The sequence below is a fragment of the Colletotrichum gloeosporioides genome, assembly GCF_011800055.1.
Source record: "Colletotrichum gloeosporioides strain Lc1 chromosome Unknown consensus_29, whole genome shotgun sequence".
Lineage (NCBI taxonomy): Eukaryota > Fungi > Ascomycota > Sordariomycetes > Glomerellales > Glomerellaceae > Colletotrichum > Colletotrichum gloeosporioides.
In genome coordinates this window covers 58,659-79,581 of record NW_025544674.1, presented here as the reverse complement: position 1 = coordinate 79,581, position 20,923 = coordinate 58,659, and the positions used below count along the sequence as shown (strand labels likewise).

General features: G+C 54.4%; 5 protein-coding genes across 5 annotated transcripts; 3 read left to right on the top strand and 2 right to left on the bottom strand.

The window, feature by feature from the left end:
- Nucleotides 1-3,988: 3,988 nt before the first annotated feature.
- On the top strand, nucleotides 3,989-4,839 carry GCG54_00000021 (uncharacterized protein; the record flags this gene model as incomplete). The annotated part of the gene is made up of 2 exons (XM_045400165.1): nucleotides 3,989-4,722; nucleotides 4,776-4,839. 2 exons carry the CDS (start codon nucleotides 3,989-3,991, stop codon nucleotides 4,837-4,839), a joined length of 798 nt encoding a protein of 265 aa, XP_045266652.1.
- Nucleotides 4,840-6,685: 1,846 nt separating this feature from the next.
- Nucleotides 6,686-8,812, top strand: GCG54_00000020 (IQ domain-containing protein IQM5; the record flags this gene model as incomplete). Its single annotated transcript, XM_045400164.1, has 1 exon — nucleotides 6,686-8,812. One exon carries the CDS (start codon nucleotides 6,686-6,688, stop codon nucleotides 8,810-8,812), a length of 2,127 nt encoding a protein of 708 aa, XP_045266651.1.
- Nucleotides 8,813-9,893: 1,081 nt separating this feature from the next.
- On the top strand, nucleotides 9,894-10,844 carry GCG54_00000019 (uncharacterized protein; the record flags this gene model as incomplete). Its single annotated transcript, XM_045400163.1, has 1 exon — nucleotides 9,894-10,844. The coding sequence occupies one exon, from the start codon at nucleotides 9,894-9,896 to the stop codon at nucleotides 10,842-10,844; it is 951 nt and encodes a 316-aa protein (XP_045266650.1).
- A 475-nt stretch (nucleotides 10,845-11,319) lies between these two features.
- GCG54_00000018 (ZEB2-regulated ABC transporter 1) lies at nucleotides 11,320-15,969 on the bottom strand (the record flags this gene model as incomplete). The annotated part of the gene is made up of 4 exons (XM_045400162.1): nucleotides 11,320-13,159; nucleotides 13,208-13,731; nucleotides 13,784-13,943; nucleotides 13,994-15,969. The coding sequence occupies 4 exons, from the start codon at nucleotides 15,967-15,969 to the stop codon at nucleotides 11,320-11,322; spliced, it is 4,500 nt and encodes a 1,499-aa protein (XP_045266649.1).
- Nucleotides 15,970-19,606: 3,637 nt separating this feature from the next.
- GCG54_00000017 (Short-chain dehydrogenase/reductase family 9C member 7) lies at nucleotides 19,607-20,455 on the bottom strand (the record flags this gene model as incomplete). The annotated part of the gene is made up of 1 exon (XM_045400161.1): nucleotides 19,607-20,455. The coding sequence occupies one exon, from the start codon at nucleotides 20,453-20,455 to the stop codon at nucleotides 19,607-19,609; it is 849 nt and encodes a 282-aa protein (XP_045266648.1).
- Nucleotides 20,456-20,923: the final 468 nt, after the last annotated feature.

Genomic DNA, 20,923 nt, shown 5'->3' with positions numbered 1-20,923 from the left:
GCCCGTGGAGAGCACGCAGCAGAAGCGGCGCCTGGGCAGGAAGAGGAACCAAGCGGAACATGGCATGGAGGAAGCCATCTTGCCTAGGCTAGCAATGCTGGGTGGTACTGTGCATACATTGCCGTACAGTAGCAGATAGGCAGGCCACAGGCGTCCGTCCGGGGTGAGCTTCTTCCGCACAAGGTCGAAAATAAAGGAGGCCCGGGGGTCCCTGACCACAACGCCACGGGCTCGCGATATCGAAATGGAGAGAACGGGCGGGATTGGGTTTAGCTCGTCTCCATGCCAGCCACCCGGCGTATTTCCTGCTGGATGGACAGGGCCAGGGTTTGTCGGGGTCTGTTCGCCGACTGCCAATCACGAGGCCGACTTTGCTCAGAATGGAGACGTCGTACCATTGAGTTGAGAATGTGACCGTAAACTCGTGGAGTCACCACCTGGGATCCATCCATTCTATCGTCGACTCTGGAGTCTGTACCGATTTCTCCGTATCCTTGGTAGATGTGATGTCTCTGATGGGCAAGAGACAGTGGCCGTGTCCGTAGATTCTCCCCCTCCGTCTCAGCACGGCATGTTTGATTCTCCCTCTTGGGCGCCCGTTGGTACCTACGGATGGGCAGTTTGCCCTGATTTGTACTAAGACCCGCTCCACGACGGCATTTGGACGGCTCAGAGATACCCTAGAGTGCCAATCCCTCAACTTCAGGCAGGTCGGTCAGTCAGGAGGCTCCAACAGCCGTGGCGACGTGCCAGGCCAGGGTGATATTCTTTCGGGGGTTGTGGCCCAGGGTCAGACAGGGCTTCTTGGTGTTGTTTTTTCGGTGGAGTTGAGGCTTGGGTGGAGGATGGAAGGGTTCAGCGACCTTCTAATTAGGCAGGGATTGGACGAGGTTACTCTGCAGCTCCCAGGGTCTCTGCACTCTGTCTGCAGCACCGATGGCACCAGGGTGCCAGTTAGTATTGCTTTGCCCGCTCCGCTAACGAGATCGGGTGTCCATTGTTGCCCGGAGATGAATCTCCTCTCCACAAACCGATATTCTCTGAGTGTTCGTCTCTTCGTCTGCGGCGGCAGTCTGCACTGCAAATGTCTAATGCTGATGCCGACATTTGATGCAGACGCGGATGCGGACGCGAATGCAAATGCCCTAATCATGTTCAGTTGAGATGGAAGGCCCGAGTTCCCTTGCAGTTCCTCATTAACATGCTGCCCCGGGCCACATCAGGATGGTGGTAGAAGTAAAGGGCCGGCTTGTCCGCCCATCGCCATTGACAATTGTTGATCCCATCAATGATCAGCGATCCGTTCACTAACGGCTCTGCGTCCATGTCTGTCAACCCACGGCCAATTCCAGCCTCGCGCTCGCTGTGCCGTCCATGCTGTGCATAGGTGCTAAAAGCAGGAGTCAGCATTCCCGCGCTCGCCCGTATCCTGAGCAGCGAGAGACATCCTGACGACGACTCCGTGTCTGACTTGTCGGTCAAGCCAGTCCAATCCCTAGCCGGGGGTTTTCTCAGTTCTCAACTCACTCCCCTACTATCAAAGTCAGTCGAATTCCCACTTGGATGCCGCTTTTTCGCACATCGGATGACCGGCCCCATTGTTGATTACGAGGTTGCAGAACAGACTAGAGCTGTCTTGCTCTCCATAAAAACGGAAACACCAGCGGGCGAATTCGACGGTGATCGGAGCCAAGGCTCCTCTGCCTGCCCGCCCAAGCAGCCTGATGTTCGTGTGCTTGTGGCTAACAGCAGTACCCCCGCGGCCAGACGGCGGCGACGGCGGCGGCATCCGGGTCTCGTGCAGTAAACTTCTGCCAAACAGGCCAGACCCCTCTTCCAGGCCCCTCTTAGCACACAACTTTACGAGACCACCATCGCCCTGCAAGTTGCAAAATGCAGATGCCGCGAGACAGGAGCTGGTGCAGCCGCCCCCTTTGCCCTGGCGGAACCGCCTCCGATTGTTCCAACCGCCGACATTTTCCTCAATGTTGGACACCACTTTGCCTTGCTGATGTCGCTGTTTGCGGCTATCCCGCTGGAGTGATCGCCACTCGTATTCTGCATATCGAAGCCCTCCCCCGCGGGCGTTGTGCAGGTCAACGACGCAGCTAGTCCTGCAGTCTAGAGTGCCTCGGGCGAGGCCATTGTTTGAAAAGTGATACACGGCACCAAAAGGAAACGCACAGCGCGGCGTGAAAAGAACAGAGAGGTTGGAGAACCAAGGTGGCTGGCACCGTCGGGGCTGTAGCGGTGTCTTTGCTGATGACGGCTCCGAAGCCCAGTCCGGTGTCACGCCGTTCAGAAACCCCCAAGAAGTCCGCGTGGCAGTCAGTCGAAACAAAGTCAGGCCGGGCGCTGACACGAAGGGACTATCAATAACTGAAAAAAGCCGTTGGACGTCACGAAGACACCGTCGTGTTCGTGATGGACGTTTTAGCCCTAGATACCGCCACAACTGGATGTGTCAAGCTGTCAACAACTTCCGCACTTGCATGCGTCCTCTTCTTCCTCCATCGTTGGTTCCTCGTCTGATGCGATGAACCGGATGCAGTCCTCTAGCTTGACGCAGTTGCAGCAGCCGTGGTTGCAGCAGCCGTGGTTGCAGCAAGTACCGAGGAAGCTTCCTGGCCGCCAATGAGGGGGCACCGGAGTAGACGACGTTCAGATCGTAATGGGCGCCCAAAGACCCTGGTCAGCGAGATGCACCCTCCAACTCCTCCACCTCCACTCGGGTCTTGGTTCTGCAGCTTCGTATCCGCACCGATGACTTGGACCAAGATGCCATGGCGCGGGGGAACAGCGCTTGTGTCGAGTTGGATCTGGATTGGACCCTCGTGCTGCCAGTGTTCACCTCTCTTCAAGGCGCCACAACCGAAACTCTGGGGGGGCATCCTGGTGAATCGTCAGTGTCACCTCGCTAGGACTCCTGGGCTGGTCTATTTTGAGCAGAGACCCGAGAACGGCCTATGATGGCGAGACCAGCGATGCGTGGCGAGCAAGATAAGACAAGCGATGTGCCCATTCATGAACGAACATTGGGAGACGTCCTTCCCTGCTGCTGGTGTTTTGCAGGCTTTGCTTGGGAGTGCCGTGATATGCAGCGTGCGGTTGTACGTGCAGTTTTCATCCAATGGCAGCTCGCGCACTTACCACTCGACTGTCGTCTGATGGCACCAAACAGACTTTTCGACCGATATTGGCAATCGCAATCGATGCGCACCTGCCCGCGTATTCGTAGGGATTCAACTCGAAATGGACCCTTGAATCCGGCAATTGCCTTACCTAAGCGTATCTTTCCGCGGGAGGGGTTCCCCTTTCAGCACATGATCCCAGATACCTGACCTAAGGTACTTTACCAAAGGGAAGGAGCGAACGTTTGTTTGGTGGTAGGTAAGGTTAGGTATGGTAGGTGCGCCTCTCGTTCTCGCTGTTGTTTTCATTGTTTTGATACCGCAAAACAAACAACACCCAAACTTTCATCCCAAGCATTGCTGTAATTGTGCACTCTGATCCCGCCCGACCTTGGGCGTAGCCAGTGATCAACTTGCGCGCCTTATTTCGCTTCATTTGCGAGCCTTATTTCCCGATCCCCTGCTGCCAAATCTCAACTTGCCATCTCGATACCACGGCCCGACCTAATTGCCGCCCGCACGTAGCATCGCCGGCCTCAACAATCAGACTGTCGAGTGCTAGCCAAGCAAGTACTTGTAGCTTCTAGCCCGCTCTCAATTCGATTGGTGCACAGCCACGCGGACCCTACCACCCAACCGGACCGCGGAGTCTAAGAAGCGCCCCAAGACAAGTCTTTCGTTCCCTTGGGCCTCGACATCGTCAATACGTCACTTATTCTCACGCAACGAGACACACGGACTTGCACCTGCGCAAACCACCAGACCACAACTCTCCCGAGATCCGCAATCACAATCGAGAAAACAGAAAAGACCACGGCGCCCGTCCATGAGGTAGCGGTCGCTCCGCACATGGATTTATGGACTCGGCGGTAGAATCCCAATTCCGCACCAATGGCACCTTCCCCGCCACCGACCTGAACGGCAGCCATCCGAAAGCTTCGCCCAAGGTCACAACGTCGAACGGAACCATCGCGGGCTTGCTGTCGCGCCAGAACAATGATGGTACACGCGGGGGGTTATTCGGGGATGAGGAGGATGACGAAACATCTTCGGGCGGCCCTGCGTCGTCGGTGACGAGCCCATCGTCAGTGACGTCGCCCCCGTACTGGTTGAACAATCACCACCAGCGCTCCGTCTCCAACATCTCGGTCGAGTCTGTGCTGCCCGCCGGCGCGATCACGATGCACGACAATGAAGCCAGCGACGGAAACGACCGGAACCGCGCGTGTTGGGCCAAGAGCGTCGAGATCACAGATTATGTCATAGTCAACGGCAGCGCGACGAACATTGGGGCTTTTGTGGTATGGAACATCAGAGTTGAAACGCTACAAGTAGGTGACCTGCGCAGGCCTTGGCCACCTGGAGGCTTGAGGTATCTTGGAACTGGGCCCGACGCTGACAAAGGTGAACAGGGCAGCTATATGAACATTCGCAAGCGATACTCAGAGTTCGACGACCTTCGCGAGAAGCTCGTCACGTCGTTCCCCAATTTCGAGGCGGCCGTGCCCCCTCTACCGCCCAAGAGCGTGATATCGAAATTCAGACCCAGATTCCTCGACAAGAGGAGATCGGGGCTGCAGTACTTTCTCAAGTAGGAAATCTCGGAGCCCTGAAATGACGAACGTTGATGCTAACTAGCGGCAGTTGTATAATGTTGAATCCCGAGTTCTCTGGGTCGCCAGTACTCAAGGACTTTCTCTTCTCATAAACATAGTGTCTAAATACCTATCCTCTATTTTTTACCCTATTTTTTTTTGTATATCTTCTGAGCTCCTGCAGCACGGCACGGAGATGGCCGTAGCTGATCGCGGGGGCGCAGCGGCGGGCCCCCAGTCTCCAGCGCAGAAAAGTCTGCGAACCAGCGGGGGGGCCAGTTGCACATATATAGCGGGCTGAGATTGACCCGAATCATGAACAAATGAACAATAATGATAATGTTTCCGTCTAGGAGACCAAAATATATCAGATCCTCAGGGCTTCAACGCCCGATTACTGAACGTTGACCCCCTTCGAGATCGCGGGACCCTCATCGGTGGCCGCCAAGGCCGTTGCCGCCAGAAGTCTCGGCGGCCGCGGGGGGGCTTAAGTGGGGCAACAAGAAGCACCAGCTGGGTGAGCTGCCGTTTTGGATCTTCTGGTCGGGGCCGTGGCTGTGAAGTGCCCTGTGCTTGCTCTGTTGGTTTTGCTGGTGGCAGAGTGTTTGCTGTGCTGTCAGCTGGGCGAGGATCGTGGTTGGAGAGCATTTCCCCCGCAAGACTGACTAGGACGCGTAATGTTTAACAGGGCTGGAAACTTTTGGTGGGGGTTGGTGACCGTTTGGCGCCCTTCCAAGGCGGACCAAGACCGTCGTGAGCGCCCAATGCAGCCCAGTCTCAGTCTGTACGTAAAAGATGGCATGCGGTTGAGAGATCGTCTACCAGCAATGCCTCTCTCTGCCGATGAGCTAGTTAGCTGTAAGGTGGCCGTGGTCTGCTATTTCGGGGTTTCCCTGTCTATTCCGTTGGCCCTTTCGTCTAGACAGCCACACCTAGACTGATTGGGTCGTCGAGTTTGCCTATCGGGTTGGCTGGATAGCATCTCACTGGCTTTCTCGGTCTGCACAAGCCACAGGCACCTTCTTCAACAATTAGACGGACTGCGGGCGGGAGAAGAGGCCGCAGGAACCAAGTTACGCATCACGGCCGCGCACCCAGGGGCAATCCGGGATCCCGAAGGCATCAGCGCATCCCGTCGCCGTCTTCGTCCACGGGGTTTCTTTCAACTTCTTGGTCAAACGAGTGTGCTGAAATGTGTTAGGTTGCGTCACAGCCCAGCATTTACACGCCAGCAGTCGTCGGCTGAGCAGCACACACCTTGTTGCTTCGCTGGGTAATATGGAGAAACAAGCCCGCCCCCAAGCCGCTTGCTGACAAGGATGGCCCGTGGTATGATGCAGGGCGATGTTTATTGTCCTGAGATTTCCTCTTCTTCTAGAAGGGGACGCCGACCTTTCCTATCCTACCCTATCCAACGTTCCCACCAGCTCTAATATATTTTAGTGATTGAGAAAGGGTCTAACCGTCTCGGCAGATTCTTGACTACTCTTGACTGCGTTCTCGACACGCCCATCTTCGCAGTACTTTATCTACTACATCTGGCCCCCTTCTCTTCGATATGCTTACTTCAACCCCATAATTACCCATGACTGGCCGACCTTCAAAGACTCTTGTTCAAGTTCCAGACGACACATATTGACCCCCGCCTTACACTGCTGCAGCCTCACTAAAACAGCCTTTAACATTGGAAACATCAGTCAACAAACAATACGCCTCGATTTCGCAACAACCTACATCCCGACGAGGCACCAACCAAGCACCACCACCACCACCACCACTACCACAAATCATAGTTCCGACTTGGAACGATCAGAAGACCGGATGCTCGCCCCAGCCGGCTCTCGGGCCAGATCCCTCTCCTTTCGCCTTCGTCACAACCGGGCAGACCCCGCAGACGTAGGCGCAGTGGCAGCGTTGGCAGCAGCCGCAGCCGTTGCAGCGCCCACAGCGGCAACGGCCATGATGACGAAATTCGACCCCAGCAACCGCCGCTATCCTGCCGTCGGACCCGAATCCGAAGAGGAACCGGCTTCTGAACAGCTGCAGCACGAGCACCAACTAAACACTCAAAAGGACGACGAATCTGGACCCCAAAGGACCCCTCCTCTACAGCACCAGCAGCACCAGCACGTTTCCTGCGCCGCAATTACCCCGCCGGCGAGCCCTCCCGTGCCAAGATCGTCTGCTGAGGATTCCATTTCCCACCACCCAGATTGCAACTTTTCTGCAACGGCGGCGCAGAGTGACGACACTTGCTCGCTCGCGCAGTCCCACACCAGCACCAACCTCAGTTCGCGACAGGAGTACATGGACAGCCTCGTCCCGCCGTCGCGCGACGAATTCGAAAAGATTGCAGAGGTGCAGCGCGAGCGCGAGGAGGAAATTAAACTCACACACCGCACTTCCAAGAGGAGATCGATGCAGAGCCAGCAGTCGCATTCGCCCCGGCACTCTGAAGATGCCGGGGCCGGGGTCGAGGCGCCTCTGAAGTCGCCAACAACGAGAAATAGGAGCGATAGTGAAGCGATGAAGAACGCCGCGGCGCTCATCCAGCGTAATTACCGTGGCTATAGAGTGAGGCGAGAGATGAAGGGCTTCGGGCTGGATCCGATGACGAGGTGGATGTCGGCCATCGAGGAGATGCGGTTTCGCGAGATGAACAGGCCAAGGGCAAAGAGCTCTGCGGCACTGTCTGTCAACGGCGGCGACGAGCATAGTGTGCTGTCGCGGGACTCGGATGGCGGTATGAAACCGACAACGGCGCGGGACAACTGGAGGAAAGCGGCGACCATAGCGCGGCGCGCCGGCCACGACGACACCGATTCCGAGGCCGAATCCTCGTCCTCGTCGGATGATTCTACAGAGTCGCCCGAGCAGAGGGCCGAGCGGCGGAAAAGACGTGACGAGGCCATCGAGAAGCGCAAGAAGGATTCCAAGATGATGGGCCTGCAGTACTTCCTCGAGATGGTCGACCTCAAGCATCGCTACGGCAGCAACCTGCGCGTGTACCACGAGGAGTGGAAGAAGTCGGACACGAACGAGAACTTCTTTTACTGGCTGGACTACGGTGGTGGCAAGAACGTAGAGATGGAGGCATGTCCGCGCGACCGGCTCGAGAGAGAACAGGTCAGATACCTATCGCGAGAGGAGAGACAGTACTACCTGGTGCAAGTCGACTCAGAGGGGCGGCTCACCTGGGCGAAGAACGGCGAGCGCATCGACACCACTGAGTCCTACAAGGACAGCGTCCACGGCATCGTCCCAGCCGACGACCCCACGCCCGCGTGGTCGCAGACTAACCTCCCTCCCGCAGAGGGCCGCGACGTCGACGATAGCCGCTCCGAGTCGTCCGTCGAGTCGGCCCTTGAAGCCGACCGCGCCGCAAAGTACGCGACGCCCGACTTCGACGGTGCCACGGGGATGAAGAAGGTCTCGCACATCTCGGCGACGACCGTCTTCAACAAGCTGCTCCGCAAGTCCGTCAAGAAGAACACGTGGATCTTCGTCGCGGACACGAGCTTCCGGTTGTACGTCGGCATCAAGGCGTCGGGCGCCTTCCAGCACTCGAGCTTCCTGCAGGGCAGCCGCATCTCGGCGGCGGGGCTGATCAAGATAAAGAACGGGCGGCTGTCGAGCCTGTCGCCGCTGAGCGGGCACTACCGCCCGCCGGCGTCTAACTTCCGCGCGTTCGTCAAGTCGCTCAAGGAGGCCGGCGTCGACACGTCGCACGTGTCCATCTCCAAGTCGTACGCGGTGCTCGTCGGGCTCGAGGTGTACGTCAAGTCGCACCAGAAGAGCAAGAAGGCGCTCGAGAAGCTGTCGCTCAAGAAGGAGAAGATTGTGGCGCCCGAGGAGTTCAAGAAGCGCGAGGAGGACGAGATGGACAAGAGCGAGAGCGCGGCCAAGGAGCGCAAGGTGCTCGAGAAGGAGGCCGAGGAGCGGGAGGAGAACCGCGCCGCGGTGAAGCTGATGCGCAAGCTGAATCTGCAGCCGAGCGAGCCCAGGGGCCAGAGGGAGGGGGAGCCGGCGATGGAGCCTCTGGCCGAGGAGAGGACGAGGGAGGAGAGGGCTGCTGGGGGCGTTTAGTCGACGCTATGCTGCTGAAGGTTTGGCATGTCGGGATCAGGATCGAAAAGGGTTTGGATCATGGGCGGGCTGGACTTGTGTTTTTGGAAGCTGCTTTATACCCATTCGCTTGCGTTGCGCTTTCCCCTTTGATGGATAGACATATGAGTAGATGAAATGTTTAATGATTCTACATGAGGCTATGTGTTCGTCGCGTTGCGTGAGGAGGTCACGCCTCATAGAGGCATGGCTACATCCGAGGACTATTAAAACGTGTCCCTTGAAGGCAAAAAAACACTGCAAGACTGTGATTGGGAAGTTGGTTTCTACTTTTCCCTTTCCAACAAGACTGCAAGCGGCCGCTGTCAGTCGTTGAAGTCTCGCCGGATGAGTGCGTTCTACCGTTGAAGATGGAGGAAACGCTGTCTGACCTGATATTTAAGCTGTTACATCACGGATACCAAGCAATGTATTACTTCAGAATCATGTTGGCCGACGTCGGCTGGGATCCCTGTGTGTACATGACGGAGATATGATTGGACATATGTCGCAGACCTATCCCAGAACTCAGTGCCACGTAGATTTTGAGGTTCTAAGAAGACGTTTCGTGCATACATGCACTTGAAAACTCCACCAACTTGGTGTAACGTATGGGTAGCCAGCCTATAAGTTTCCACGGAAGTCTGTGCCTGCTATGAGGACGTAGATGGTAATACCTAACAAGAACTTGTCCGTTACTAAAAAGTCAATACATATCGTATGAAAACCAGATGGGTCTTAGTAGAAGAACATCTGGCTTGGGGTAAATTCAGAGTCTTTCCACCCGTATCCTTATTGCAATTTGGATTACTTCATCGCATTTGAAGCCGGATACGGTCAAAATAACTACGATAGAAGTAAGAAGAAAAGCCCATTTCTCAAGAACCATGAAAATCCCAAACCTTCCTTCCGGGTGCCGTCACTGACTTCTCAGGGTAAAGCAACATCTATGGTATCTAGGCAAATGCATTAGTTCCGCAAGGCTATTGCACACTGTTCTTGCCAATCCCAACCTTACTCATCTCACTATCAGGTTACGGGTCATTCATCTTCTACACACAAAATGGCTTCGACTTTCACCCTTTTCCGAGAGCTTCCCCCTGAGTTGCGATGGCCGATTTGGGAGCTGGCCATCAGTCCGCAAATGCGCGCCGCTCACTTCTTTTCCGTGCAAGAAGAGAAAGAGCCGGCCAACGCCGCGGGAAGAAAGGTCTTTGCGGCACCATCCACCTTCACGCCCGCCACACACCCAGGCTCTCGGTGGCTTCACGAAAACCCGTCCGCGTACGCCGCGGAATACGGCCTCTGGAGCGCGTGTCGAGAGTCGCGAAGCGCCATCAGCCAGTACTTCACCAAACGCTACCCTCGACGGCTTCCGTACCCCGACCGAGTGTATGACAAACCAGAGGCCATTGGAATCCGTAACGTGAGGGTTAACGGCGTCGACGCACCCTTTGCGACTTTCCCGGACGGGGACCTGGTGTGCTTCCAAGTCCCTCAAGATCTCTACGTAGACGAAGCACAGGCTGTCCGAGACCTGGGATATATAGGAAACCAGTCCACGTTTGCCTTCCGCGAGGCGATCGCCTTCGAGTACGACGACTCGTGGGCCTTTGACCCGAATACGCAGACGATGCCGGAGCTGATGGAGATGCCAGGCTCGCGGTCGCTGTTCCTGCGCCTCGTAGCGGCGAGGGCCACCAAGTCCTGGAGAGACCTCCCTGGCTTGTGGGGCTGCGGCAGCCCAAAAATCTACGTGATCGAGCACGACGCGACTTTCCCGCCTTACGCAAAGCTGGAAACCTACAGTCATTTCTCCGCGAACGGGTTCAGGTTAGTGGAGAGGCGGAACCCGCCTGTTATAGGCGCTCACAAGAGGGACATGACTGCTTGGGACTTCATCGCCCTGGTGAGGGAGTGGATAGGGGGCATCGATGCGAGAAGAACCCACCGTCAACGGAACGTGTATAAACGGATTGTTGGTGAAGTTCTTGTGGCCCAGTTGAGGTGGTGATTGCAGGTTGGGTGAGGCATTGGGTTGGCTTTCTGATAACGTTCAGGGGTAGCGTGACAACGCAACGATGGGCTACAAGTTCCTGAGCGTGGGTGTACAACTGGGAAAGGGTTAACCAAACTACAGAAAGGCACGGGTTGTAGTAGACAGGCTTTATGATTACCAAGTCCAATGAGTTGTCATTGGACTCCACGAAACATCCCTCGTCAATCCAGTCAAACTTATTTCATTCGTGAGATGCTCAGTTTATTGAATGCTACAAAATGATCTTGCGACAATTCTAGCCCATGTAATCCATAACCCAAACTTAAGGAAACATCTATGATGCCCATCATACATATGCAGTAATATTCTTTGAGGGAGAAAAAGGTGACATTAGAGAAAGAGAAGAAGTTGTTTGTGATGATCGCAGACTGTGTGCTGCGTAGTGGAATCCTTGCGTCGTGATGTTGTGTGTGAGGGACAGAGTGTTGACTTAGGCCTTCTTGCTCTTCTTTGGCATGCGGACCAGCCAGTAGAGAAACAGGGAGGCGGCGATATTGAAGACAATGTACACCATGCCGATGCCAAAGTCGCGCCATCTGTTGTCGAAGTTGGAGCTGATGGACGTGAGGAAGACGTTGGTGTCGGCGATAGAGCAGAAGTTGCAGTCAGTCGTGGCGTCGGGGTTCAGGAGGTATCCTCCGGCTTGGTCGATGTATCCCTTCATGAAGGTCGCGCAGGTGTCGTTGGCGGGCGGGTTGAAGTGGATATACTCGTTCCCGGAGCAGGTAACCTTGGAGTTGGCCAGACCGGTGGATAGGATAGACGATAACAGGTATGTAAACGGTGACACTCTGTACATGAAGATCCAGAAGCCGGGCATCTGCTCGGGGCTGGCGAGGACACCACAGAACAGCAGGCACATCATAAACAGGATGTTGGCCAGGTTACCGCCCATCTCAGCCGTCTCGGTGATGGCAATACAGGCGTGCGCGAAGGTGCAGGTGAAGATGAGGAACTGCCAGAAGAGGAGCCACATGAGACCGGCACGCTCGCTGCGCTGGCTCGGGTCGCCGTTCTCCCAGAGACCGACTGGGTAGTAGACGCAGATGAACATGAAGACGGACATGAGCGAGTTCCAAGGGATCTCAGTGATGACCTGCGACAGCATGAAGACCTTCCAGCTGTACGTCTTGGACGGCCGTTCGCGGACCTCGTAAAGCGAGCGCTGCGTCACGAAGTGCGGCATCTGCTGCTGCACCAGCTGACCGAAGATGGATAGGATGTTGAAGATGGCGAACATCTGGTTCTGGAGACCCTGGATGCTGAGCGGGGCGTTGAGGAAGACGAGACCGATGAAGAGGGCGACGGAGCAGCAGAGGATGAACTTGGCGTAGATGTACGAGGGCGTGCGCCAGTACTGCTGGAACACGCGGCGGGTGACGATGAGGAGCTGGTCCCAGAGTGGAGCGGCGAATTCGCGGAACGAGGCCTTTTGGTCTTCCTGAGAGTCAATGTGGGATGCGCCCTCAGACTTGAGACGATGGAGCTCGTCCTGGACAGCCTGGTACTCAGGGCTAGACCTCCATGCTTGGTGCCAATCGGTCTCGGTGGTTGATCCAGGGGCGGCTCCGATGGCTGTGAGCATCCATTCGGCAGGGTTGGCGCCGTCGGGGCACTTAGGGGCACCGTTTCTCTCGAAGTACGACGTGAGGGTGTGCGAGTTTTCTCCGATTTCTCCAAAGTAGACGGTTCTACCGCCCTTGGCGAGGAATAGCAAGCGGTCGAAGCGTTGGAACAGCATGGCGGACGGTTGATGGATGGTGCACAGGATGGACTGGCCAGCCTTGGATAACTTCTCGAGCAGGTCCAGGATAGCCCACGAGGTTTGAGAATCTAAGCCGGAAGTGGGTTCGTCGACGAAGAGAAGGAGGGGCGGCTTTGCGGCCAATTCCACACCAATCGTGAGACGCTTGCGTTGTTCGACGTTCAATCCCTCGCCGAGGACACCGACGACGGCGTCAGCATATTCCTGCATATCCAAGAGCTTGATGACTTCATCCACATAGGCCAGCTTCTCGGCCTTGGGGGTTGTAGCTGGCTGGCGCAAAAGAGCACTAAACTCCAGAGCCTCACGAACGGTGCTGGTCTCGAGATGAAGATCCTGCTGCTGGACGTAACCGGTTTTGCGTTGGAAGGACTGGTCGCGAATCTTTCCGTCAACAAGCATCTCTCCTGTAATCACACCCATGGAGACACGATCAGCGAGGCAGTCGAGTAGGGTCGTTTTTCCGGCGCCAGAAACACCCATGAGAGCCGTCAAAGTTCCAGGTCTGGCATCGGTTAGTTGATATGGGCATATCAGCTTCAGAATCACTTACTTAACCCAACCGTCGACGTGGTCCAGAATCCTGCGAGGCTCGCCCTTGATCTTGATATCGTAGCACACATCGTTCCAGTGGAAGACGCTAGTGGAAGCCTGGATAGCACCCTCGTTGTCGGAACCAGCCCCTCTGCCACCTTTCTCGACAATAGCGGAAGGTCCAGACATGGAAGCCTCGACATCGTCCTTGCCCTTGGCAGGAGGTGCGACGCCACGACGGAAGACGAGGACTTCACCCTTGGACTTCTTGGCGGAGACATATTCAGTGGCGAGGAAGTAAACCATGTGGAGACCGATGGTGAAGGCGATGAGGATGCCGACGTTGCGCCACTTGTGGGAGTTGAAGTACTTGTACTGCGATCCGATGTAGGCGTCTCCGCTGACGGTGGAACGGCCGGGGACGGCGCCGACGGTAGAACATGCTCTGTTGGCGAGGGTCACGTTCTCATAGCCTTCAAACAGGGGACTCGGAACGAAGGCACCGCACTCAAATTCGCGGTTGTGGAACTCGTTGATCATCAGCTAAAATTGTGGTCAGTATCTGGTTCTAAAGCGTTCAAGAACTCAAGCTTACCGCTTCGAAACCGTAGGCCACAGGGTCCAAGTAGTTGATCCATCGGCACCAGCCAAGCATGTAGTCGACAGGAATGACGAAACCAGTGAAAATGACCAGAGCCAGAATCAGGATCGAGGCGGGAACCATGGCTTGTGACATCGTGCGGGACAGAGAGGCGCTGTTTGACGTTAACTTCAAGTATCATTGCGAAACCCGATTAGAACTTACATTGATCTGAACAGACCAGACATGGCAAGTACCATCAGGAAGGTTGTGAACAGGAAGAAAAAGAAGTTTCCAGGCTCTCGGTTCAGGTTCGTCATAAAGTAGATGATCAAGTCGTAGCAGATCGTGTTCAGGATCTTGTACGGCATGTCGACCAGGACGGAGGAGAAGGACTCAGCAGAAGCGTGATAGAAGGCATATCGGGTGTGCTTCTCGACAATCGGTCTTTGTGCGTATTGCGTAAGAATTTCCAGGGCACTAGAGAAGGCGTTGGCGAGAATGGCGACGAAGAGAACAGCAGATCGACTGTAGAACGAGCTGGTGCTTTCCGAGAGGTTGTAGAATAGGGACGACATGATGAGAGCGGTACAGGAGTTGGCAATCAGGGCGAATAGCGTTAAGCCGGGACTGCCTTTGAGAAGCTTGAAGCCACGCCACAGACAGAGTCTGACTTGCTGACCATATGACAAGATGTACGGAGACTTGAGGCGCTGATTCTTGGCCTGGACGGACTGCTTCTGCTCTCTGAACGCCTGGGCGTCGACACCGTCGATAGGGTGGTCGCTCTTGTACTGCTCGATCTCTCCCTTCAGGTTCTGGCACTCCTGGCTGGCGTTCCAGCATTGGGCGAACTCATCAGGGGTGCGGGGCACACGACCTTCGAATCCAGGACGGACAACACGCTCAGAAGGCGCAGTCATCGAGGTGAGGAAGTCGGGTGTCGTCTGGCGCGCGGGGCACTCGAAACCGAGGTTGATGAAGTACTGTCTGGCGTCGGTGGTGCGGCCGAAGAAAATCTGACGACCCTCGTAGAGGACGAGAACCTTATCGAAAAGATCGTACGCGCTCTGAGGCGCCTGGTAGATCGAGACGGCACAGGTCTGACCGAACAGCTCTGACTGCAAGCGGAGGGTCTTGCAGAACTCGACGGCGTTGGCTGAGTCGAGACCTCTCGTGGAGTTATCCCAACACTGCAGAGGCGCGTTGGCCAAGGTGGCTTCCGCAATGGTTACTCTCTTACGCTCACCACCGGAAACACCACGGATGTATTCGTTGCCCACACGAGTGTTGATGGTATGGCTGATGCCGTACATGGCCATGACAACGTCGCGGAGATGGTCGCAGTACTGGGCGCTTGTGATGCCGGGAGGGAGGTTGCGAGGGCAGCGTGCCCGCGAAGCGAATGTGAGCGTGTCGCCGACAGAAAGCTGAGGGAAGTGCACATCGACTTCGGCGGTATAGATGGCATCACCGGCGTGGTGCTTGTGTAGTTCCTTGGCGGAGATACCCTGGTAGTTGAAGTAGGCGCGCTCGTCGGTGTAGATGCCGTTGGTCTCGCCGGCGATGGTCTTGAGGAAGGTCGAGCAACCAGATCCAGGAGGTCCTAGGACAACGAGCATTTCACCTGCCTCAACAACACCGTTGAAATCACGAAGAATGTCGATGCGGCGCTGGCCTCCCGTCTTTGAGGTGAGTTTGCGGGTGATGCTGGGAAGCTCCAACCAAACGTTGCCGACATCCTTCTGGTAATCCGTCTCCTGGCCGTAACCGAAAACGTTTAGGTTCTGGAAGGCGAAGCCCGCCTGGCGAAATCCTGAACCGTGCTCATTCGTGACGTTGGCGAGCGTCTTTGCCCATTTGCGGGCGTTGAACGCGGGTCCATGAGGGTTGAGTGGGCTGTCATTATCATCACTCCCAAATAGAGCGTGATTATTGTCGCCGATGTTTACCGCTGAGTGCCGGGTATACTCTCGGGCGAGCTCTTGAACGATGGAATGGCGGCGTTCCAACTCGGTGTCGTTTCCATCCTCATCTGAAGTCGACGCAGAGGAGCTGCTCTCCACCGCCTTCGAAACGGGGGGCTTCTCGTTCGATGTTGAAATGGCGTCGTGCTCGTTGACAAAGGTCTTCTGGCTCCCAGTGTCTCCGGCCACACGCGCCGTGTGGTCGTTATTGAAGGGGATGTTTGGCGCAGACATGATGTGATATTATGTACGATAGTCGTATGATTAGAAAGGGGCGTCTGGCTGATGGAGCGGCTGCAAGTGTATCTTGCTACCCTGGAAGTATAATGTCAGTCCTGGATCCTGCACATCGCACGTGAGAAGGCAGCGAAGCTCACCGATCAGCATCAACCAGGTGTGCGCTCGACGTGCCGTACACAGTCTTCAAGTAAACAATAAGGTAATTAGGAAGAAGGCCTGTTAAGAGGACTTTAAAGTAGTGTAAGTTGTGTAAGGTTAAGAGGAAAAGCAAGCAGAGATGTGCCTGAAGACTTGAAACATGGCATGTATAATAAGGCTAGTTCTAGATTTATCATGAGCATCACGGAGTGTCTCTGGTCCCCGTAGGTCCACGGTCCATAATACGTAAGGGGTCCATCTCAAAATCCGGGCTGTCAATTTGGATCCAGCGCCCCGGGTCTTCCGTGCGCCGAATGAGCCAAATCTCACGCTTTTGACGTAGTAAAGGGGGCCATGTGTTGTTTGCTGCAGCTGGACGTGAACCTGGTCTTGAAAATACCTGCATGTTGTTGGTTGTCTGCAAGCCTTGCCTGGGCTGCGTGTAAGTGGGATGGGTCTCGATAGAGGCGGGCCGCCTTGGCGATGATCCTCACGTAAAAAGCCCGCCATGTCGTCCAGGAGGCGGAAGGTGGGTGTGGGTCCGCGCGGGCGGACGATCGGGGTCCTCAAGTGCCCCGAAGCGGACGCCGCTGACCCCGTATTTTTACCGAGAAGTCCAGATTCCCCAACGTCTAAATCCAACCTGACTCCCGGCCATGGCCTTTAAAAGGACCACCAGTTCGTTTGATCTTTATTTTTTGGACGTGCTTGCACGCGTGCCGCACCGCTATCCACACTTGCTGTCTGTTGGGTCCGGACCCGATTGTCTGGCAAACACTTACACCCGTCAAGTTTCACGCTCGATATTGGAGTATCCCCAAGGATGGGTGCTCAATTGGTTCAGTGGCACAGGCTTCTCAATATCTTCAAGATCACAATCGGGAGCCAAGGTTTAGTGGGAATCCCCTGACTATTCTATCTTTCCCTTCCATCGTTGCATTCACTTACACCTCATCCAGTCTCGATTCACATGGTCGATTTACAGGAAGTACACAGGTACAAACATGCAACGCGAATGCGAAAGACCGTCTCAGTCCGCCAGTTGACTCAACAACACTCGCTACATGCACGGCGGTGGGTGTGGCAGGGACTGCCCCCTGAGTGCACCAGTCCGGGCTCTCAACTCTTTGCCTAATCACAGCCTTCCGCTCTAGGAGAAAAGCTCCATTCCTTCGGGGTCCGCTTGCAACACCGCAAAAGGCGCCTCCCTCCATTTGTCAGCCGTGATGCCGCTACGAGCGGCGCATGAGTGGGTCTGCCGGCCTTTCTCCTTCGGTACACCACCTTTCGATATCACTTCCAGGGGTTGGGCCCCTCGATCAGATATCAACCTTGCGTATGGCTCAAATTAGGGTTCACCAAAGTAGTCGTCCCCACGGCTTCAGCTGCCGGCAAAGGGATGTTACCTAGGTCAGATTCGTCATTGACAAGAGGGGCCGGGGTCAACGCACTCTTAAACCCGAGAAGAGATTTACGACACACAGTACCTGGGGCATTTTGACGGGACGACGAATCTTACTCTGGCAGACGGGTCTCCAAGAGGTCCCCAGGCCTCCATTTTGCCTGCGGCTCAGATGTGGGTTTCTTCCGGAACAGCTTCGATTGGATCTTTCGTCAAAGCCCCCTGGCCGTTTCTAGAACATGCTGTCTCGGTGCCATTTCTCCTGACGCTAGGATTTGGGCATCCCACCCGACGGCCTTATCAGTACGACCGTAGGACCCCGTCTCGGGAAAGTCTTTTCGGGTGATTCCTTGCACCCGAAGCGGCAACGGAGCAGATCTTGTGGCGGACGCAGTGTCAACCGAAACGGATGACGGGATGCTCCAAATTGATCTGCTCGACCGAACGGGGTCCGACACGGCATTTTCCCAGCGCAGAAAGATTCCCCTTTCTCGACCGGCTGATAAACGAAATGGGAGTCCGAAGTGCGAGGGCCTCTTTGCAAATTCCGTCATGTTGCCCCGCGCGCGCGAGCCACATCACCTGCTTAACCAACCCTGATTCAAAAACATGTCACTGACCCCAAAAATCAATGCTCAGGTATGATTTGTTAGTCTTGTTTGCTTTGGCAACTTTCTCGTAATCGATATCAGCTCAAGCTCAAGCTCAAGCTCAAGGGCGCCATGATCAGGGCCAGTCTATGCGCATTTCAGCTATCCTGCTTGTTGATTGTCCTTGCCCACACGCGTACACCGGTCCGCTGAGAGTCCTCGTGTATGGACGCATAATCGTACATTCAGACGTGATGAACCACGCAACGTCAAAGATTTTGTCAGATAGATGTCAAATTACGAATAAGTCAATCATGTATGTGTCGAATATAAGGTTTTTTTTAGGTCTACCTAAACGCTCATTCGTTTCTTTTGTTATTCCCAAGTTCAAAGTTCAACATCAAAAGGAGTTGAATTTTGAGTTCTTGGTGAGATGCAATAATGAGTTTATAGGCGATATCAAGCGAAGAACTGCTCTTTATACCTTAAGAAGATACTTCACCTTGCCCGAGCTTGTCTCCATCTCAAATGGGTAGGCATTAGGCCGCCCAACGAGTTTCAACATTGGTAGATTTGTAAATTTGATATAGCTAGTGTCTGTGTTCTCTGTCGTTTTCTCAAATGCGAGAATGCGCATCTTCGTCCTAATCTGTTACACTCATACCTTATCATTCCAAATAATATTGATTACTTTTGAACATTACGCAGCACTCGACTAAAATATTAGCTATAAAAGTCAAGAGAACAGTTTTATATTTCAGATACAATATTCATACATCAAGTCTCATAGCTTCGGAAGTACCATAATCATTCCGGTAGAGTTATACTTCCCTTCTTACGTGGAAAAGATGTGGAACATGCGATTTCTATCAATGTTTACCATACCCTTACCGCAAAAAGTTGCATATATCATGCATTGAATATCACAGCAGAGACAAGAATATCAATCTCAGTGCTTCAATGTCAATAATCTGTGTTGTCGTCTTGATTTCCAAAGGATTTTATCGGTGCCCATGATTCGCATGCGTGACGCCCTTTGTAGTGTTTATCTGCAGTGCTCATTTTCGGCGATGCATCTTCAAGTTTGACTTTACACAGTAGACAAGGAGGATAATGGGCATGAAAAGCAAGTATTGAATTTGCTCAATGAAGTAGAATTACCTGCTTGGATGACGGGAATCGTTTCATTATTTTTCCAGTAATTTCGAACAAGCACACAACTTACACACGAGATACCACGTGAGAATCACTTTCCCTTTCTTGTCATTGAGCTTCAAGGGCCCAGAAACTTGACACGGTCATCCAAAAGTCAAGTTCAGCGGGCGTCTTCAGTTCCAAAAGGTCCAACAAGTAAATGAGTTGAAATTTCATGGCAGCATCCATTTAACACCGTGAAAAAAGGCCCTTAGATGATCGTAGAGACATATTATATTATAAGATAACCCGAAGTATAGTTTTCAGATGTTCCATCATAGCAAAAGCCCACTACCATGTGCTTCGTCTAAAAATCAGTTGTTGTCGTGATCGACTCCCATTCATCCATCAACGCAAGCGTCTCCTGGCACTTCTTCCGCACCGCAGCCAGGCAGTCTGTACCAAGAACCAGTCTGATGGGGATCTCTTTACCCCCAGCAACACCAGACTTGGTGAAAACGTCCACGACAACACGGGCTCCCTTAACTGGGTCACCGGGCTGGTGGTTGTCTGCATCGTTGAGCAACTTCTTGTAGTTGCCAGCGGGGCCGGTTTGGTACGCATCCAGGTCTACCTTGGCCTTGATGCGAGCGCCGGGATTGAGGAATCCGGTGCGAAAATAGCCTGGCTCGAGCGCGCAGACGTCAACACCGAATGGGCTGAGTTCATCGCGGAAGGCCTCCGTCAGGTTGCTCACGGCCGCCTTTGTTGCGCAGTACAGTCCGGCGGCTGCGCAGCTCTCCCAGGTGCCAAGGCTGCCGATATTGACGACGATGCCGAACCCCTGAGCTCGCAAGTGGGGAGCTGCGGCACGGCAGACTTTCAGGGTGCCGAGGACGTTGGTGTTGAATTGATCGAAGGCTTCTTTGGCATCAGCCTCCTCGACCGTGCCATCGAGGACGTAGCCGGCAGAGTTGATGACGTGGGTGATTTTGCCGTGGAGTGTGAAGGCCTTGTTGACGGTGCCGGTGACGGAAGCCTCGTCGGCGGTAACGTCCAACGGGAGCAGGTCAGCACCCGAGGAGGCGAGAGCAGAAATCTTGGACGGGTTTCGGGCGGTCGCGATGACCTTGTGGCCGCGAGCGAGGGCCTCCTTGGCGATTTCGAAGCCAAAACCTGAAGAGGCGCCAGTGATGAACCAGACTGGAGATTCCATTTTGATTTAGGATGCTCCTAGGAGTAGTCTGCGATAAGCTGTTTGACTGATAAAAGATTCAAGGCTTGTTATATAGCTTGGCTTGAGTATACAAGGTAAGAGCTGTAAGTGAGAGAGATGATGCAGGGAAGTTCACTTTCTAAGGGAAAACCATCATCTTTTATACATATTTTACTCCATTCCATGGCTATGAGAAGGGCGCAACTCATTTAGGCTGTTGTGGCTGCTATGTCAGATCCCAAGTCTTAGTCATTTGTGAAGCCACACGGCGATAACTTCACTTTGCTTACTTCTTAGACGAGGTGGTGCAGCGGCGTTAATCTGTCTGAGAGCACCTGTGTGACTGTTGGCATCCCTTTCTATTCATGCTAAAGAATCTGACTGCTATGGTGTAACTGAGGCTTGATGCCACTGATCGCCATTGGTGTAAGCGCCGCGAATGGCAGCCATGGGTTAACGCCGAAGATT